This window comes from Rutilus rutilus (assembly GCF_951802725.1).
Source record: "Rutilus rutilus genome assembly, chromosome: 13".
Lineage (NCBI taxonomy): Eukaryota > Metazoa > Chordata > Actinopteri > Cypriniformes > Leuciscidae > Rutilus > Rutilus rutilus.
In genome coordinates, this window is record NC_140218.1 from 11,269,615 (window position 1) to 11,284,971 (window position 15,357).

Genomic DNA, 15,357 nt, shown 5'->3' on the forward strand with positions numbered 1-15,357 from the left:
TCATTTTCTTAATTACATTTTTCATCTAATATTTCAGTAAAAATGTCTAAGCATCCTTAATGTAATAATTCTTTGCACATTAATCTCACTTACTTTTGTTAGATTTATGCTTAAAAGAAGACAAGACAGACATACTTTTTTGTTGGTTGAGAGAAGCCAGCTTGTTGAAATCTAGACAGAGGGCCGCAAATTTGAAGAGTGTTTAATTTGTTTACATTTCTAATACTTTATACAGTATAGTGTTACTGTGTAAAACAGAGAATGAGGTCAAAACTCCATCATAAATGCATAGGCTAATCCATGCATAAATGTGCTTATGTGCTCCTGTATGCTGGAATTGCTCCATTAAAATTTAATTATGCTTATACCAATTATAGCCTACTATCAGAGCAATTACACTAAACCGTAAATTTGTTTCACATTCGAATCACATTCGTTTTTCGAATTAACCTGTGTGATTCATCTCCAATCCTTCCCTCCCTCCCATGATACAAGGAAACACTGTAGGCACTTCAGTTACTCATGTGAATGGGCTGGGAATGGAGATGTGAATATATATAGCAGACTACAGTGGAGAGAAGTGTCACAGCGCAAGAAGCCGTGGTTCCAGACAGACTTACTTTACTTCAGTAATTTGAGTTCAATAAGAACTGTTACTCTCTTCAGATTCAACATCACTCCAGAGAACTAACCGGAAACATGTAAGTAATCAACTAAAAAATGTTGATTTTTGCATTAGTATACTTGCAGCCAGACTAATTTAGCACTTCAAGTGTGTAATTGATTAGTTAACTTGAAGAGTGCTATTTTGAAACAACTCAGTTTCAAAGTATAGTATATTCTAGTTGTAATTAAATTGTAGTAAAGCATAACTTTAGGTATATTTAGTGTACTTTTGTGAGCTAAATTGGAACAACTTCAAGTATACTTAGTTAAAAATTGTTAGTAGCTTATATATTTGCAATGTACTATTGAAAAAGGGAATATATTTCAAAATCAATAAAGTACTTTTTTTCACTATAGGGTTTTCTGTTGAAATTTAGAGATGGAGTCCTTGAAAGATGTTATAGGCCTATACAGTACATGAATGTTTAACCATTTAGGTGACAACATCACTCTCCTTCTTCTTTTTCTGCACTTCTTCACAGCATGTCTTTCTATAGGTGGGGCCAGACCAACAACTTCTGCAACATCGGCCGTTTCCCAGCCGCAATACTCGGACCACACTACGGGCAGGTGTACCAGAACCCTTGTGTGGACCCTTGGGTGAAGCCTTATGTCACTCCTTGTGTGGACCCTTGCGTGAAGCCTTTGGTCACTCCTTGTGTGGACCCTTGCGTGAAGCCTTTGGTCTCTTCTTGTGTGAAACCTGTGATCCAACCTTGCGTGGTTCCTTTTGTGAATCCTTGTGTCAACCCGTGCACCAACCCGTGCGCCAACCCGTGCGCCAACCCTTGCAACTACGTGAGACCTCGCTGTGGCTATGACTGCAAGCAAGTCTTCTACAATGAGTGTGCTGATGAATGTGTGCGTACCTGTGAAGGTAAGACTTGTAGATCTGTTCTGTGTTTGTGAAACGTGTTTATTAACACTTTGGTGCTGTTCGGTCATTTTTTAGCGAAAACGTTTACGTTGCGAAACTTGGCAAAGGTTTTGGCAATTGCTGTGTGAACAAACAAAAAAGAAGCAAAAAAAAAAAAGAAAAAAAAAAAGTCAGACTTTGTATTGTTCGCAGTCAAAAATGAGCGCATTGGAATGGGAGACGAATTTCATCTAGTGGAAACGTTTGGTACTGCACCCAAACACAATCTTACTGAAAGCAAATTTTTTGAGATATCAACCTCAAATTTGGAACACAGCTTGTTTAGATTTATGGCTTTGATTTTCCCACAGTTTTAGAGTAAAACGTGTTTTGGAAAATATATATTTCATATAGAAACTGAAAATGGTATTTTTATATTTTTACCATTTATATATTTTTAAACTTTTTCACGTTTTTTTTTTTTTTTTTTACTTCAGCAATAATCTGCCAAGTTTCGTCCTTAAAAAAGAGACCAAACTGAAGTCTGTGCTCTAAAGCATTAAAGCTTTATGTGCGTTTAAATTGGAAATTTAATTGTCAGGTACATTATAAATACTGCATAAATACAGATTAGTATCATAAAATCTCATAAAAATACAAAATAAAAGAATACAAAAAGTTCATTCATTTTTGACCAACACGCGAACAGTACCAGTCCAGCAGATTGATTTCTTCTGCTTGGTTTTCCTCAGATTTGGTTCTGCAGGTGCGTTGTGTTGACCTGATTAAATCCTGGAAGTGTCAGAATCGTCTGGAGCATCACACCAATTGTTATCGTAGTGATAACCTCATTGTCCGTAGAGGACAGTGTTTCCAGATGTGGGTTGAGCTGTCCCGGCCGTTCAATCTGAAATGTGACAAACTTCACCTGGAGCTGAGACTTGGTTGGTTAAGTCTTTTGGATCAGCTTGAGTTTTTTTTTTTTTTTTTTTACTTTTAGTTAATGATAATAACTGTTTGTATTTTACAGGTAATGCTCCATCAATATGCAATGGCACTCTGGTGATTGTTCCATTAGTGGAAGAATTTAAAAGATGTCGCTGGGAGGCCAAGATTGTCGAAAGGGTGCAAAACCGAGTCAAACTGTCTGTGTACTCCCTTCCGACTGCTTGTATTGGACGATACAGCCTCACCGTTGTGACTTGCGGCCCAAGAGGCAGAGCCATGTCATCATGCAACCCTTGCAATGACGTTTACATGCTGTTCAACCCCTGGTGTAAAGGTATGTACAGTATGAAGAGGAAGAGAACTGCATTTCAGACTTTTGAACACAATGTTTAATTAATATTACTTAATTTTTAATACAGGACTGTAGCTGTGAGAAATCTTGCAAACAAAAACATGCCACACTTATTAATTTGCAAGATATATAAATATCTTATATATATATAAACTTACCAGAAATGTTTTCAATATAGGCTGTATTTGTATATTTCTACAAATGTCTTTGTAAAGAATGGCACTGGATGTTAATCAAGCATCTACCCAAGAGAAGGAACATTGATTATTATAATCGGTAAATGGTTGTAAAACTGAATCAAGAAAAAACAAATGAAACCATTATCGAAACTACAGTATATGAAGCTTCTCAGTTTAAATGTCAGCACTCTCTTTCTTTACTAGATGACTCTGTGTACCTGGAGGATGAGGCTCAGAGAGTTGAGTATGTGCTGAATGACACGGGCAGAATCTTCTATGGAACTAAATGTCAGATCGCATCCAGAACCTGGAACTTTGGCCAAGTAAGAGCCAAACTTTTCATTAATATTATGTCAAAATGTTTGCAATGGAATATGTTTGATCTGAAGTGCTGGAATACAGCCACAGAAATTGCACACTTAACTTTTAATTCCTCTGATTCTTAGTTTGATGACGGAATCTTGGCAGCGTGTTTGTTTGTGTTGGAGAAGAGTGGTGGACCTTGCTCAGGATGGGGCGACCCTATTAACGTGGCCAGAGTGGTGTCTGCTATGGTAAGTCTTCATTTTCCTCATGAAGCCTAACGAACTTCCTGATGGGCTCTATGCTTCATCTGAATGATGCAATCATGACTTGATGATGTTTAGAAAGAGAACAGATAATAATGTAGCACTCTTCACTCTTTCACAGATTAATGCCAACGATGACTGTGGTGTGTTGGTGGGTAACTGGTCAAACTGCTATGGAGACGGAACTTCTCCTACATCCTGGTGCGGAAGCAGTGCCATCCTGAAACAATACTACCAATGTGGAGGAATACCTGTCAGATATGGACAGAGCATGGCCTTCGCTGGAGTCACCAACACACGTAAGAGTTCAGGCGGAATGGACAAGGAGACAATAAGGGTTGAGAAAGGGATTGTAGATGTAATGCACTTATTCTTCTTCTCTTTCTCGTAGTGTTGAGATGTTTGGGCATTCCCACTCGTCCGGTCACAAACTTCTGTTCTGCTCATGACACCGACGTGTCTATGACAGTAGATATTTATCTTGATGAGAACTTCTGTCTGATCGATAACCTGAACCGTGATTCAATCTGGTAAGATTCTGTATGAACCTCTTTCATTATGCAACATCAGCAACAGTGTCAACTATAGTATCATTAAGCAGTATTATCTAAATTAATTTGACATTTTCACTACATATTTACAAAAGTAGTTGATTATAAAGATACCAAGTAGGAATTGAGACTATATCTTTACAATGGCTTGCATACTGCAAAGCTGAATATGCAGTTTGGCGATAGCAGCTTGAGCACCGCCTACTGGCGAGAAAATGTAAATGCACTGAATAAAAATTTAATATTTATATATCTAATTGTGATCACCTAAACTATGCAATGTTCAAGTGATGAATTTGCATTGCAATCTTTTCTTGTGTCCTCTTGCATTGCATTATATTTCTGTCTCCTCTGCTGTGATGTGAATCCTTCTCCTTCTCTTCGTGTAGGAACTACCACGTGTGGAATGAGGCCTGGATGGCTCGTCCCGACCTCCCATGTGGTTTTGGAGGTTGGCAGGTGGTTGATTCCACTCCTCAGGAGACCAGCCAGGGCATCTTCCGCTGCGGCCCAACATCTGTTGCTGCGGTCCGCAGTGGACAGGTCTTCATTAAATATGACACTCCCTTCGTTTTTGCTGAGGTACGAGCATGCCTTGTAATTGGAGCATTAAGCACAGGGTTTTGATGCAGTTATTCCAGAACATGTGAATCTCTTTGTAGCGTGCACACTATCTTATGGTAATATATTATAATGTTAGTGTTTTATTGATTTGACTGCACTGACACTATCAGATGAGAACAAAACTTGAACTGAATTGAGCTGGATAATTTGAATTTGCCTCATATTTGATGAAGCTTGCATCACTGATTCTGTTATTTTCCTGTTTTACTACATTTTCTTGCTGTAGGTGAACAGTGACGTAGTCTTCTGGCAGAGAACAGCATGTGGAACCTTCGCTGTGGTCCACATTGATAAGAACGCAGTGGGTCACTGCATCAGCACCAAGGCTGTCGGCTCAGACAAACGTGTGGATATCACAAACTGCTACAAGCACCCAGAAGGTGAAAAGTCAAAGACACACGTCACTTAAAGACTCTTTCACTTGGAATAGTTGTAATAGCTTCCTTCCCCACAACCTTCAGGTTCAGAGGAGGAGCGTTGTGCTGTAGAGTTAGCCCTTCGTCATGGCTCCAGGAGATGCACATACCCACTGCCCTGCGCTGAGGATGTTGTCTGTGATATCAGCATGAAGGGTGATGGACTGTGTGTGGGCAAGGATGCCATGCTCTGCATCGCTCTGAAGAACAAATGCAACTCAGCTCGTAGCGTCACCCTCCACAGCCATCTGTCGGCCACATACTACACCGGAGTCCAAAAATCCTTGGTGAAGAAGGACCAGAACTGCTTTGAGCTCAAGGCCAGTGAAAGTAAGAAATGAAAGAGCTTAGCTAAAGTGGAGAATGTAAAAATCCGTTCAGAGACTAAAATCAAATCAAGTCCAATATGAATTGTTCTGATATGATGGGGATGAGGATTTTACTGTTACTTTCAACAGAAGCATTAGTATTCATCATTGTTTATCTCTTGTTCCTCTTTAGCCAAGGTTGTGGAGTGGGCCCTGCGATATGAGGATTACAAGACTCACCTTGTGGATCATTCAGCCATGATGCTCACTGTCGCTGGACGGGTCACTCAAACTAAGCAGATTGTGGCCAAACGCTTCAACTTCAGGATGTGCACACCCGATCTGGTTATTACTGTGAGTTTGAATAACTTGAAATCTATACTTCAACTGCAGGACATAATGTGTGTTTGTTGATCAAACTATACATTTTATAAGCCTGTCTTATGGCTAGAAGTAAAATCAAGAACTACTGATGATTATTAGCTAGGTGGAAAATGGAGTCTTTTGCATGACTGTCCTGTAATCTGTAGTGTGGTGTTAATTTGGATTGTGGTTTTCAGCCTGGATGTGATTGTGTGGTGGGCAAAGAAGTGCCGATCCAAATCACTTTCCAGAACCCACTGCCCTGCGTGCTGAAGAACGCCATATTCCGTATCGAGGGACTGGGACTGAAGCACTGCAGATCCATTAACTATGGGTAGGAAATGAATCGTGTTAAACTATACAAAAGAATGGCACATGTAACATGCTACTATTCATTTTTATTGGTATATAAATAAATTCTTACTTTTTTGTCTGTTTATCAGTGACATCGCAAGCCATGCCATAGTGAACCTGACGGAGAAATTTATTCCCAAGTGTCATGGCCCTTACAAACTTCTGGCCTCCCTGGATTGTCCTCAACTCACTCAGGTTCATGGATGCTCTAACATCATTGTCAGAGAAAAGTAAACAAGCACTCAAATACCCGGAGGACCAGAAAGCTTTCAGCATGCTTTTCACGCGGAGTTAAAAAAAAAAAAGGTGTTTTAGTTATGTAACCAAAGGGTGCATTTAATCTCGGGATCTTGCTTTTAAAGGGATGATTTATGGCTGACATTGTTTTTTTGTGGGTGTTATATTTTGGAATATGTGATGTAGTTTCACATATCATAAGAAAGATTGCAAATATTCAATCATTCTAGTCATTTGCTTTCTTTTGTTATGTAGTCAACCTAAACAACTGACAATTGGTGGTTGTGTTCTATGATTTATTTTCTTCTTGTAGCTGCGCTGATAATCTGTCCTCAATGTTGCATCAATAAAAGTCATTAACTTGCAGTAAATGTGTGTTTGTGATGAGTAATAATGAATCTGTAGATCAAATGATCATGATGTTATACAACAAGCAATGACACTTTGTGGGTTATTTGAAACAAGTAGCGAGTGTATGAGCGTTAGAACATTACAGTGTACACTCCTGGGCAAAAAAACAAAAACAATTTGGGCTAAACCCAAAATGGCTCAACATTAAGCTTTTAATTGTCTAAAACAAATTATTAGTCAGGAAATTAGCAAAATGTAAGAAAATGCACCACTTAAAAAGCCATTGCGGTCTCAGAAAACCTTTCAAAGACAGAATGACGTTTTTGGCAGAATATGGTCAATTGTGTGAGGATTGATGAATCACAATGAAACACGAGTTGCATGGAGATGCTTCAAGTCAAGTCACCTTCATTTATATAGCGCTTTTAACAATATAGATTGTTTCAAAGCAGCTTCACAGTGATAATAGGAAATTAAAGTAACAGAGATTGTTTTGGCTTTACAGCAGCTCTAGAATATTATTGTCCAGCTAAAGTTAGTTTTGATCGATTCACTTCCGTTGTTTATCCTTTTGAAATATATATTTATTTATTTTTAAATGCAAAAATCTAACTTTTTATTGAAGCAAAATAATTGAAAGAAGGGGGAAAATCACATTATGAAATAAATGTTTTTCTCCAAAACACAGTGGGAACAATTATTTGCCCCCTTTTATTAAATACTTTTTGCAACCTCCTTTTTCCAGGATAACAGCTCTGAGTCTTCTCCTATAATGCCTGACGAGTTTGGAGAATACCTGACAAGAGATCAGAGACTATTCCTTCATAACCTCTCCAGATCCTTCAGATTCCCAGATCCATGTTGGTGCTTCTTCTCTTCAGTTCAGCCCACTCATTTTCTATAGGGTTCAGGTCTTGCAGATGCTTGGTTTTGTGCTCAGTGACCCATTTTTGTTTTGATTTTGATGTTTGTTTTTGGATCACTGTCCTGTTGGAAGATCCAAACATGGCCCGTTATAAGATTTCTAGCACAGGCTGTCAGGTTTTGATTTTTTATCTGTTGGTATTTGATCGAATCCATGATGCCATGTATCTGAAGAAGATGTCCAGGACCTCTGGCAGAAAATTAGGCCCACAGCATTAAAGATACAGCAGAGTATTTCATTTTACACATGGGGTACTTTTTTTTTCTCTGTATGAACCAAACCCATATTAAGTGTTTGCTGCCAAAAAGCTCTTTTTTTTTTTCATCTGTCCATATAACGTTTGAAAACTGACACTACTGAAACTTCAAACGGGACGGGTTCTATGGTCAGTTGAAATAAAAAATAAAAAAAAAGGTTTTTTGTACCACCTGACTGCTGCAGATTAATTTCAGTGTTGATAGTGTTGCCATTGAAACGCATAAATTTCCGAGTAATTCCAAACTGCTCCGAGTAGCCTATAACGTCACCGGTTTCCATCTCTTCCAAATTACAGTAGTTATGGCATGAATGCAGCATATTAAGCTCGTTGTTTTGGTTCAGGAGGAACTCTAAAGATGGCTGCTGTTTCAGTTGCGGTGCTCGGTGACTGACGTCTGACTAACTCATAGCATGAAACGTAATGATGCACGGAGGTATGGAAATACACATGTTGACAGGCAAGTAGGAAACCGTAACATTGCACATCGTACCTATGCCTTCCACAGATGATATATATATATATATATATATATATATATATATATATATATATATACATATTATAATTACATTTTTTAAATTAGTTTTAGACCATATAACTTAGTGATTGATTGCTATCAGGATGTGAAGAGACTTTCAACCAGCATAACAAAAAAAAAATTGAACAAATCACCTACCTTGCTTTTAAATAGTGAAGAACAAACCAAGTAAAAAAAAAAAAAAAAAACATGACTATGTAATATAGTGCATTTACCAAAATGCTCCTGTAGAGTTAATGTTTTTCTAACTAATTCATTTATTGTCATTGAATGGCTTTTTTTAAAGGTAAATGTATATGTGACATTACATAAGACATGACGCATTTCGGTAAGTTGTACTGTATCTTTCAACATACCTTCATGTTCATTCATATTTATCTCATACTATAACTAGTAATAGAAAAAGAGATGATCAGTGCACAGTCTGCACGTGCTACTGGTTGAATTAGCTAGGCGGCTAAGACAGCGATTAATCACAACACATTAAAGAGCGCCAAATAGTATTTATGGTTTAATTTCTTCATAAATTTTGACAGAACAACTATACAACTGAGGATTCAAATCAAAAGTAAAATGTACAATGGTTATTGCGATTTTTTCCCCCCAATTCCGCTTGGTGCCGCTAGTGGCGCTGAAATTATATACTTCACCTTTGAAATTCCGTCAGTTGCAGCAAGCAAGGAAGACTGTGCCAGACAACTTCTGCTACAGTTGAATTTAAGGTAAATTAGTAAACGAGCTTCCAATCAGCTGAAAACGTTTCGAACCTATTACACGAGGGTTTAATTTCCAAACGTTATCATTTGTGCGCAGAATACGTTACAAAACTGACACGATCTGCGCGCGCACAGCGACTTAATTGGCTGGCAAGAGAGGCGGGATTTTCGAATGTGTGACAATTTTACTTAATGTCAAATATAGTGATTTTTTTTTAATTTATGAGAATATAAGAATAAGGACAACTGAGGACAACTTTCATCGAATAACAATTTATCACAAATTGTACAATTGTCAGTCAGCTAGCGTGATGTGTAAAAGTTATGAAAAGCAATTCCATATACAGTACACTGAATATGTTTATCTCATAATAATAATTGTAATAATAATTATACTTATATTGATCATTTAAATGTGTTTATCTCATATCTGTCTGTTCCAATAATCTAAAAGAAAATTGATGCTACCTTAAGAGCTAAGAACATTACATTTTATGATGATGCGATATATTTATAATAAATCAGAATTTCACATCATAAACAGACATGATTCATTTCAATTATGTTTTATTAATGCTGCGACTGCACAGAGACAAGATTAACAATAAAGTGATTAAGAGAAAATAAGCCACAAGTTTCAAAAGTTTTCATTGATATTATTAGCATGAGAAAAAAAAGAAGCTTTTTTCATAATTCATTCATTTCAATCAGACATAATCATAATCTGCATTAGAAGGAATTACTAATCCCATATCCCAATACATTACTTAAAGAAGGGAAATTATTCATCAACAGGATGTAAATCACAATATTTAGAAAACAATTTCCAAGACCACAATCAATCTGTAACATTTGCCTTTAGTAGATGAAGTGAAACAGTGTTTAGTAGTAGTAGCCTTTATTGTCACTTAGTCACAAGTACCACCGAAATTAGCCAATCATTTGCAAATCATGTGAAACACACAATGGAATATTTTACTGAAGCATTTAGTCATCAACACTTTCTTTTCCAATCAAAATTTCCTCTCTTTCGGTTATTCGATTGGTTTAACAGTGCTGTTTGACCTCAAGGTTGGTGAATCCATGCACCTGAGTGAGCTGAGGACAGTCGAATGAAGCCAGAAGTTTCTGTTGGCCGTGACACTTGGGAACGAACTTCTCCGTCAGGCACACAGTGGCATGTCCTGCGATGTCACTGAGGAAGAAAAAGGATTATTTAATATTACAATAATTTATATATTTTAAAATAATTGGAGAATGTAAGAACAGAATAATGCAAAAATGATTTATTATTTAATCGAACAATTCATTAAATTAATTATACCCATAGTTAACAACTCTGGGGTGCTTCAGTCCAAGTCCCACAAAGCGGAATACACTGTTCTTGAGGACACAAGGCAGTGGATTCTGGAAGGTGATTTTGACCAGCACTTCTTGACCCAGGACAGCATCACATACAGGCTGAGAAGAACCACATACAAGACACAATTTAGCACTAAATTATTTCAGCTGATCAACAGAATAAGTTGAATACTTTAAACTCACAGCGAGAACTAGATCTGGAGTGCGCAGTCTGAAGCTGTACTGGGTGGCCAGAATCTGCTTAGTCTGAGCGACGTGTCCAAAGAGGTTGAGCATCAGTGGTGCGTGATCCACCAGGTGTTCCTTATACTCGTCATAACACAGGGTCCATTCCATAGGTTTGCCTATAGTGGGAAAAGTGATATGCTTTCATTACAAGTCTCTATTTTAAATAACTAACAGATTGTGTGCTAATTTTCATTATTAACTTTACACATAAGCTGCACCAGTAACTGTGTGGTCTCATGTATTTTAACTCAAACTTGATCATTTCTCACATTCAGAGGCCTTGAGCTCGATGCATGTCTGGTCTCTCTTCAGGAAGGTCTTCCTGACTCCAGTGTAGTACATGGCTGCTGCATGGCTGTGGAGGGTGACGCTACGAGGTGAGCTGCATTTGTTTTTTAGATTGATGCAAAGCACGGCATCTTTTCCCACACACAGTTTATCGTCCTTCAGGCTGACTTCACAGACAACATCCTCAGCGCAGGGCTGTGGGTATGTGCATCTCCTGGAGCCATGACGAAGGGCTGTCTCCAAAGCAGCACACTTCTCCGAAGAACCTGATCAATGGAAGCAGGAGGAGGTGAATGTACAATTAAAATGATTGATTCTTGCTCCACTTTTACTATCCAGGTGTTTCTTTTTTTGCCCTTTCACCTCTTTATGAGAAAGACATGATAAGGGAGTGTTATTGACTCAAACCTCATCCTCATAAGCACCATGGCTTAATGTGTCTGGAGCATGGGTTGCACCACATCCCTTACCAATTCAAATGTAAGTATTTTGTGGCATGTGTATGGATTCTTACCCAGTGGGTGTTTGTAGAGGTTTGTGATATCTACACGTTGATCTGAGCCGACGGCCTTGGTGCTGATGCAGTGACCCACTACATCCTTCTCAACGTGGACAATACCAAATGTTCCACTACTTTTCCTCTGCCAGTAAACTTTATCACTGTTCACCTAGAACACAAGGAGACAAACAGGAATTATAAGTCATTGTATGTCAATCTCTGTATGACAGAATGCTATATTAAAGGAATTAACGCACTTCTGCGAAAAGGAAGGGCACGTCATGCTTCAGGAAGGTCTGTCCACTGCGGATCGCAGCAACAGATGTTGGGCCGCAGCGGAAGAAGCCCTGGCTGGTCATTTGAGGAGTGGAATCAACCACCTGCCAACCTCCAAAACCAGATGGCAGGTCGGGACGAGCCATCCAGGCCTCATTCCAGACGTGGTAGTTCCTACACGAAGAGAAGAAGAAAGACATTCACTTCATGCACATTCAGAGGAACTTTTGGCGATGATGTTCACGATACTTACCAGATTGAATCACGGTTCATGTGATCAATCAGCTGAAATTTTTCATCCAAATAAACATCACTTGTCAAACGAACGTCAGTGTCATGAGCAGAACAGAAGTTTGAGACCGGACGAACAGGAATGCCCAAACATCTCAACACTACGAGAAAGAGAAGAAGAATAAGTGCATTACATCTACAATCTCTTTCTCAACCCTTAATTTCTATTGTCCATTCTGCCTGAACTCTTACGTGTGTTGGTGACTCCAGCGAAGGTCAAGCTCTGTCCATATTTGACAGGTATTCCTCCACATTTGTGGTATTGTTTCAGGATGGCACTGCTTCCGCACCAGGATGAAGGAGAAGTTCCGTCTCCATAGCAGTTTGACCAGTTACCCATCAACACACCACAGCCTTTGTTGGCAATAACCTGTTAAAGAGAGACGATTGAAAATGTTGTGTTTTTTATGTAGCAAACATCATGCATATGTACCATATTTAGAACAGAGCAAATCAGACCGTTTTGTTAGGATTTCCAACATAGATAGAAAGAAAATGATTACTCACCATGTCAGACACCCCTCTGGAAATGTTGATAGGACTTCCCCATCCTGTGCAAGGGGTACAACTCTTCTCCAGCACATATAAGCATGCAGCCAAGACTCCCTCCTCAAACTATGATTCAGATAGCAGTTTGTAAATTGTGAAACATCTGGAATGCTATCTTTTGTAACGTTTTTTTCTTGTAACACACAGTCCCCTTTGAAATCAATGGTTTTGCAGAGTCTCCCTGACATACCATAAACTTGTGTGTAGGCACTTTTAACTCTCAAGTTTAACACTTACTTGACCAAAGTTCCATGTCCTGCAGCCAATCTGCTGTTTAGTGCCATAGTAGATTCTGCCCATGTCGTTCAGCACATACTCGACTCTCTCCGCCTCTTCATGCAGGTACACGCAGTCATCTGAGAACAGAGAACATTCATAAAGTTTTAATCGTGCTTTCTTTCTTTCCGCATTCAATTTAATCTTCATATAATCAGGTTTCAGTGTAATGAAACGCGTACCTTTACACCAGGGGTTGAACAGCATGTAAATGTCATTTTCAGGAACACATGGTGTACAGAATCTTCCTCCTGTAGAGTGAGTCACGACACTGAATTGGTATCGTCCAACGCAAGCAGTCGGAAGAGAGTGCACACACAGTTTGAGTCGGTTTTGGCACTTTTCGACAATCTTCGCTCCCCAGCAGTCTTTCTTGAATTCTTCCACTATTGGAATGACCACATAAGTGCCGTCTCGGATGGATGCGATATGACCTGTAAAGCACACAGAAGAACAAGTGATTCCAGTGAGGGTAGAAATGCATGTTCCTCCTCAACATATACGGTATCTGCATGTCCTATATTGTCACCCACGCACAGGTCATACAGTAACTAACCTAGTTTCAGCTCCAGGTGGAGTTTGTCACAACTGGGATTGTAAGGACGGCAAAGATCAATCCACATATTAAAGCACTGTCCTCTGCGGACGATGAGGTGATCATCAGGGAAACAATGTGTGTGATGCTCCTGACGATTCTGTGCGGTCCTGCACTTGAGAAGATCGACTTTACTCACCCGGAGGAGAGTTTCTGAGAAAACGAAAACGCAGAAGATAGCTCATTAAATATCAAACGGATCATTCATTGCATTATTACAACAACACATTTCCCATCATGCATTGCAGGACAACGATCTACGACTCTAACGATCACCTCAACCTTCTCGCTTGACTGTGCAATCTTCCACGCACTCCTTGATGACAACTTCTTTAGTCTCATAATCATGGCATGGAGTGACAGTTGCAAGGTTTAGTGTATGGAGTAGTGCAAGAGTTAACGCAAGGGTTAATGCAAGGGTTGATGCATGGGTTCACCCATGGCTTTACACAAGGATTTGCGCATTGGTTCACGTATGTATTTGCGCTTGGGTTCACGTATGGATTTACGCATGGATTTACATGAACAATTGCGCATGAGTTTACACACGGATTTGTGCAACTGTTAGCATAAGGGTTTGCACATGGGTTAACACTAGGGTTGGTGTAGACCGGTGCGCAGCATGCACCTTTCCAGCTGTCGTCCTCCTGCAGTTTGACCTCTGGGAAACGGCCGAGGGTGCAGAGGTTTTGGCATGGGTTGTTTGCAAAAGGCATCCTGTCAGAATAATAAAAAAACAGAGATTGTGAAGGATGAATTAAAAGATACATTAAGATTAAGATCATCACTTGTTTGCACAAGTCCAGGTGGATCAACGTCTGTTGAATCCTTTCTGATGTATTCACCTAAATATTAAATCTATGAGCATTCAAATCATCAAGTCATGTTTCTAGAACTCAAGCTGCGTTTACTAGACAGCAAGGTAAATCATCTTAACCTTTTTCTTTTGGTGGGTTATTAAGGGTCCAGAAAACAATTAATAAGTGCAAAATAAAACCAGATAAGAAGCCTGAAGTGAAGTCAAAGTTGATTACTTACATGTTTTAGTCCTTGTCCTTGTTTAAGAGAAACTGAACCGGGATCTTGGTTTACTGAAGCGAGTGAACAGTGAGTCCTGCTTTAACCAGCTCTTCTTTCCACTGCAGCTCTGGATATATATACTTCATGTCCATCTCCACCCATTCCACATCTCTTGTGATAAAGAAGATAGGATTTTGGGTGAGTGACATGATAATTTGAATGTTTTTTTTATAGGGATTTAAGTCCAATTTATGTCTTAGTTTAATTGTTCTGTACTGATAGAGATCGAGAAATCCTAGAGTAAGGAGAAAATGCTCATTTATAATGACCAAATGCCAATGCCAAACTAGTCATGGCATGGTTACAGGTGTGATTACCAGATCGTGCATTAGTTTTACTTATATTTTAAATGATAAAATGTTTAAAAATGTAATTAACCAGAATTTAAGTTTTGTGGAAATTAAATTAAATTAAATTGATTGTCAGTTGTACAGTTTTACTTCAAGGTCGACACTGATTACAGAACCAAAGTTAAGTTAAATGTTGTTATTTTTAAATTATATACAATTTAGGTAAAAATAGACATGTCGTTATTGGAAAATATTCTCTTTGATTCTAACTACATAAACAGCTTCTACCTGAAGTTATAATATTTGTTTTGCAAAACAATCATAGCCATTTCACACCTAGTTTTACTAGGGCACATTATACATTGCTTTGCAATTGTCATAGAGTTTATGTGTTTCTAACATAAACAAAAC

The 15,357-nt window shown here is 38.6% G+C and overlaps 2 protein-coding genes across 2 annotated transcripts; one reads left to right on the top strand and one right to left on the bottom strand.

Annotated features, from left to right (window-relative positions):
* The first annotated feature begins 518 nt into the window (after nucleotides 1-518).
* Nucleotides 519-6,791, top strand: tgm1l3 (transglutaminase 1 like 3). Its single transcript, XM_084428807.1, has 14 exons — nucleotides 519-701; nucleotides 1,149-1,543; nucleotides 2,275-2,466; nucleotides 2,553-2,804; nucleotides 3,206-3,324; nucleotides 3,448-3,555; nucleotides 3,692-3,869; nucleotides 3,962-4,100; nucleotides 4,511-4,703; nucleotides 4,972-5,125; nucleotides 5,207-5,491; nucleotides 5,663-5,823; nucleotides 6,030-6,166; nucleotides 6,276-6,791. Exons 2-14 carry the CDS (start codon nucleotides 1,150-1,152, stop codon nucleotides 6,418-6,420), a joined length of 2,457 nt encoding a protein of 818 aa, XP_084284933.1. The 5' UTR covers nucleotides 519-701; nucleotide 1,149; the 3' UTR covers nucleotides 6,421-6,791.
* A 3,468-nt stretch (nucleotides 6,792-10,259) lies between these two features.
* On the bottom strand, nucleotides 10,260-14,292 carry tgm1l6 (transglutaminase 1-like 6; the record flags this gene model as incomplete). Its single annotated transcript, XM_084428200.1, is given in 15 exon segments — nucleotides 10,260-10,407; nucleotides 10,537-10,673; nucleotides 10,758-10,918; nucleotides 11,072-11,356; nucleotides 11,605-11,758; nucleotides 11,847-12,039; nucleotides 12,119-12,257; nucleotides 12,349-12,526; nucleotides 12,664-12,771; nucleotides 12,943-13,061; nucleotides 13,164-13,415; nucleotides 13,538-13,729; nucleotides 13,859-13,938; nucleotides 13,940-14,019; nucleotides 14,122-14,292. Coding segments are annotated over 15 exon segments (2,397 nt in total).
* Nucleotides 14,293-15,357: the final 1,065 nt, after the last annotated feature.

Bases quoted from the DNA above. Each gene is read 5' to 3' on its own strand.
- tgm1l3 (XM_084428807.1), top strand. From the start codon at position 1,150: ATGTCTTTCTATAGGTGGGGCCAGACCAACAACTTCTGCAACATCGGC. The intron at 2,805-3,205 runs GTATGTACAGTA...TTTCTTTACTAG, and splicing joins GTTCAACCCCTGGTGTAAAG to ATGACTCTGTGTACCTGGAG. The intron at 3,556-3,691 runs GTAAGTCTTCAT...ACTCTTTCACAG, and splicing joins CCAGAGTGGTGTCTGCTATG to ATTAATGCCAACGATGACTG.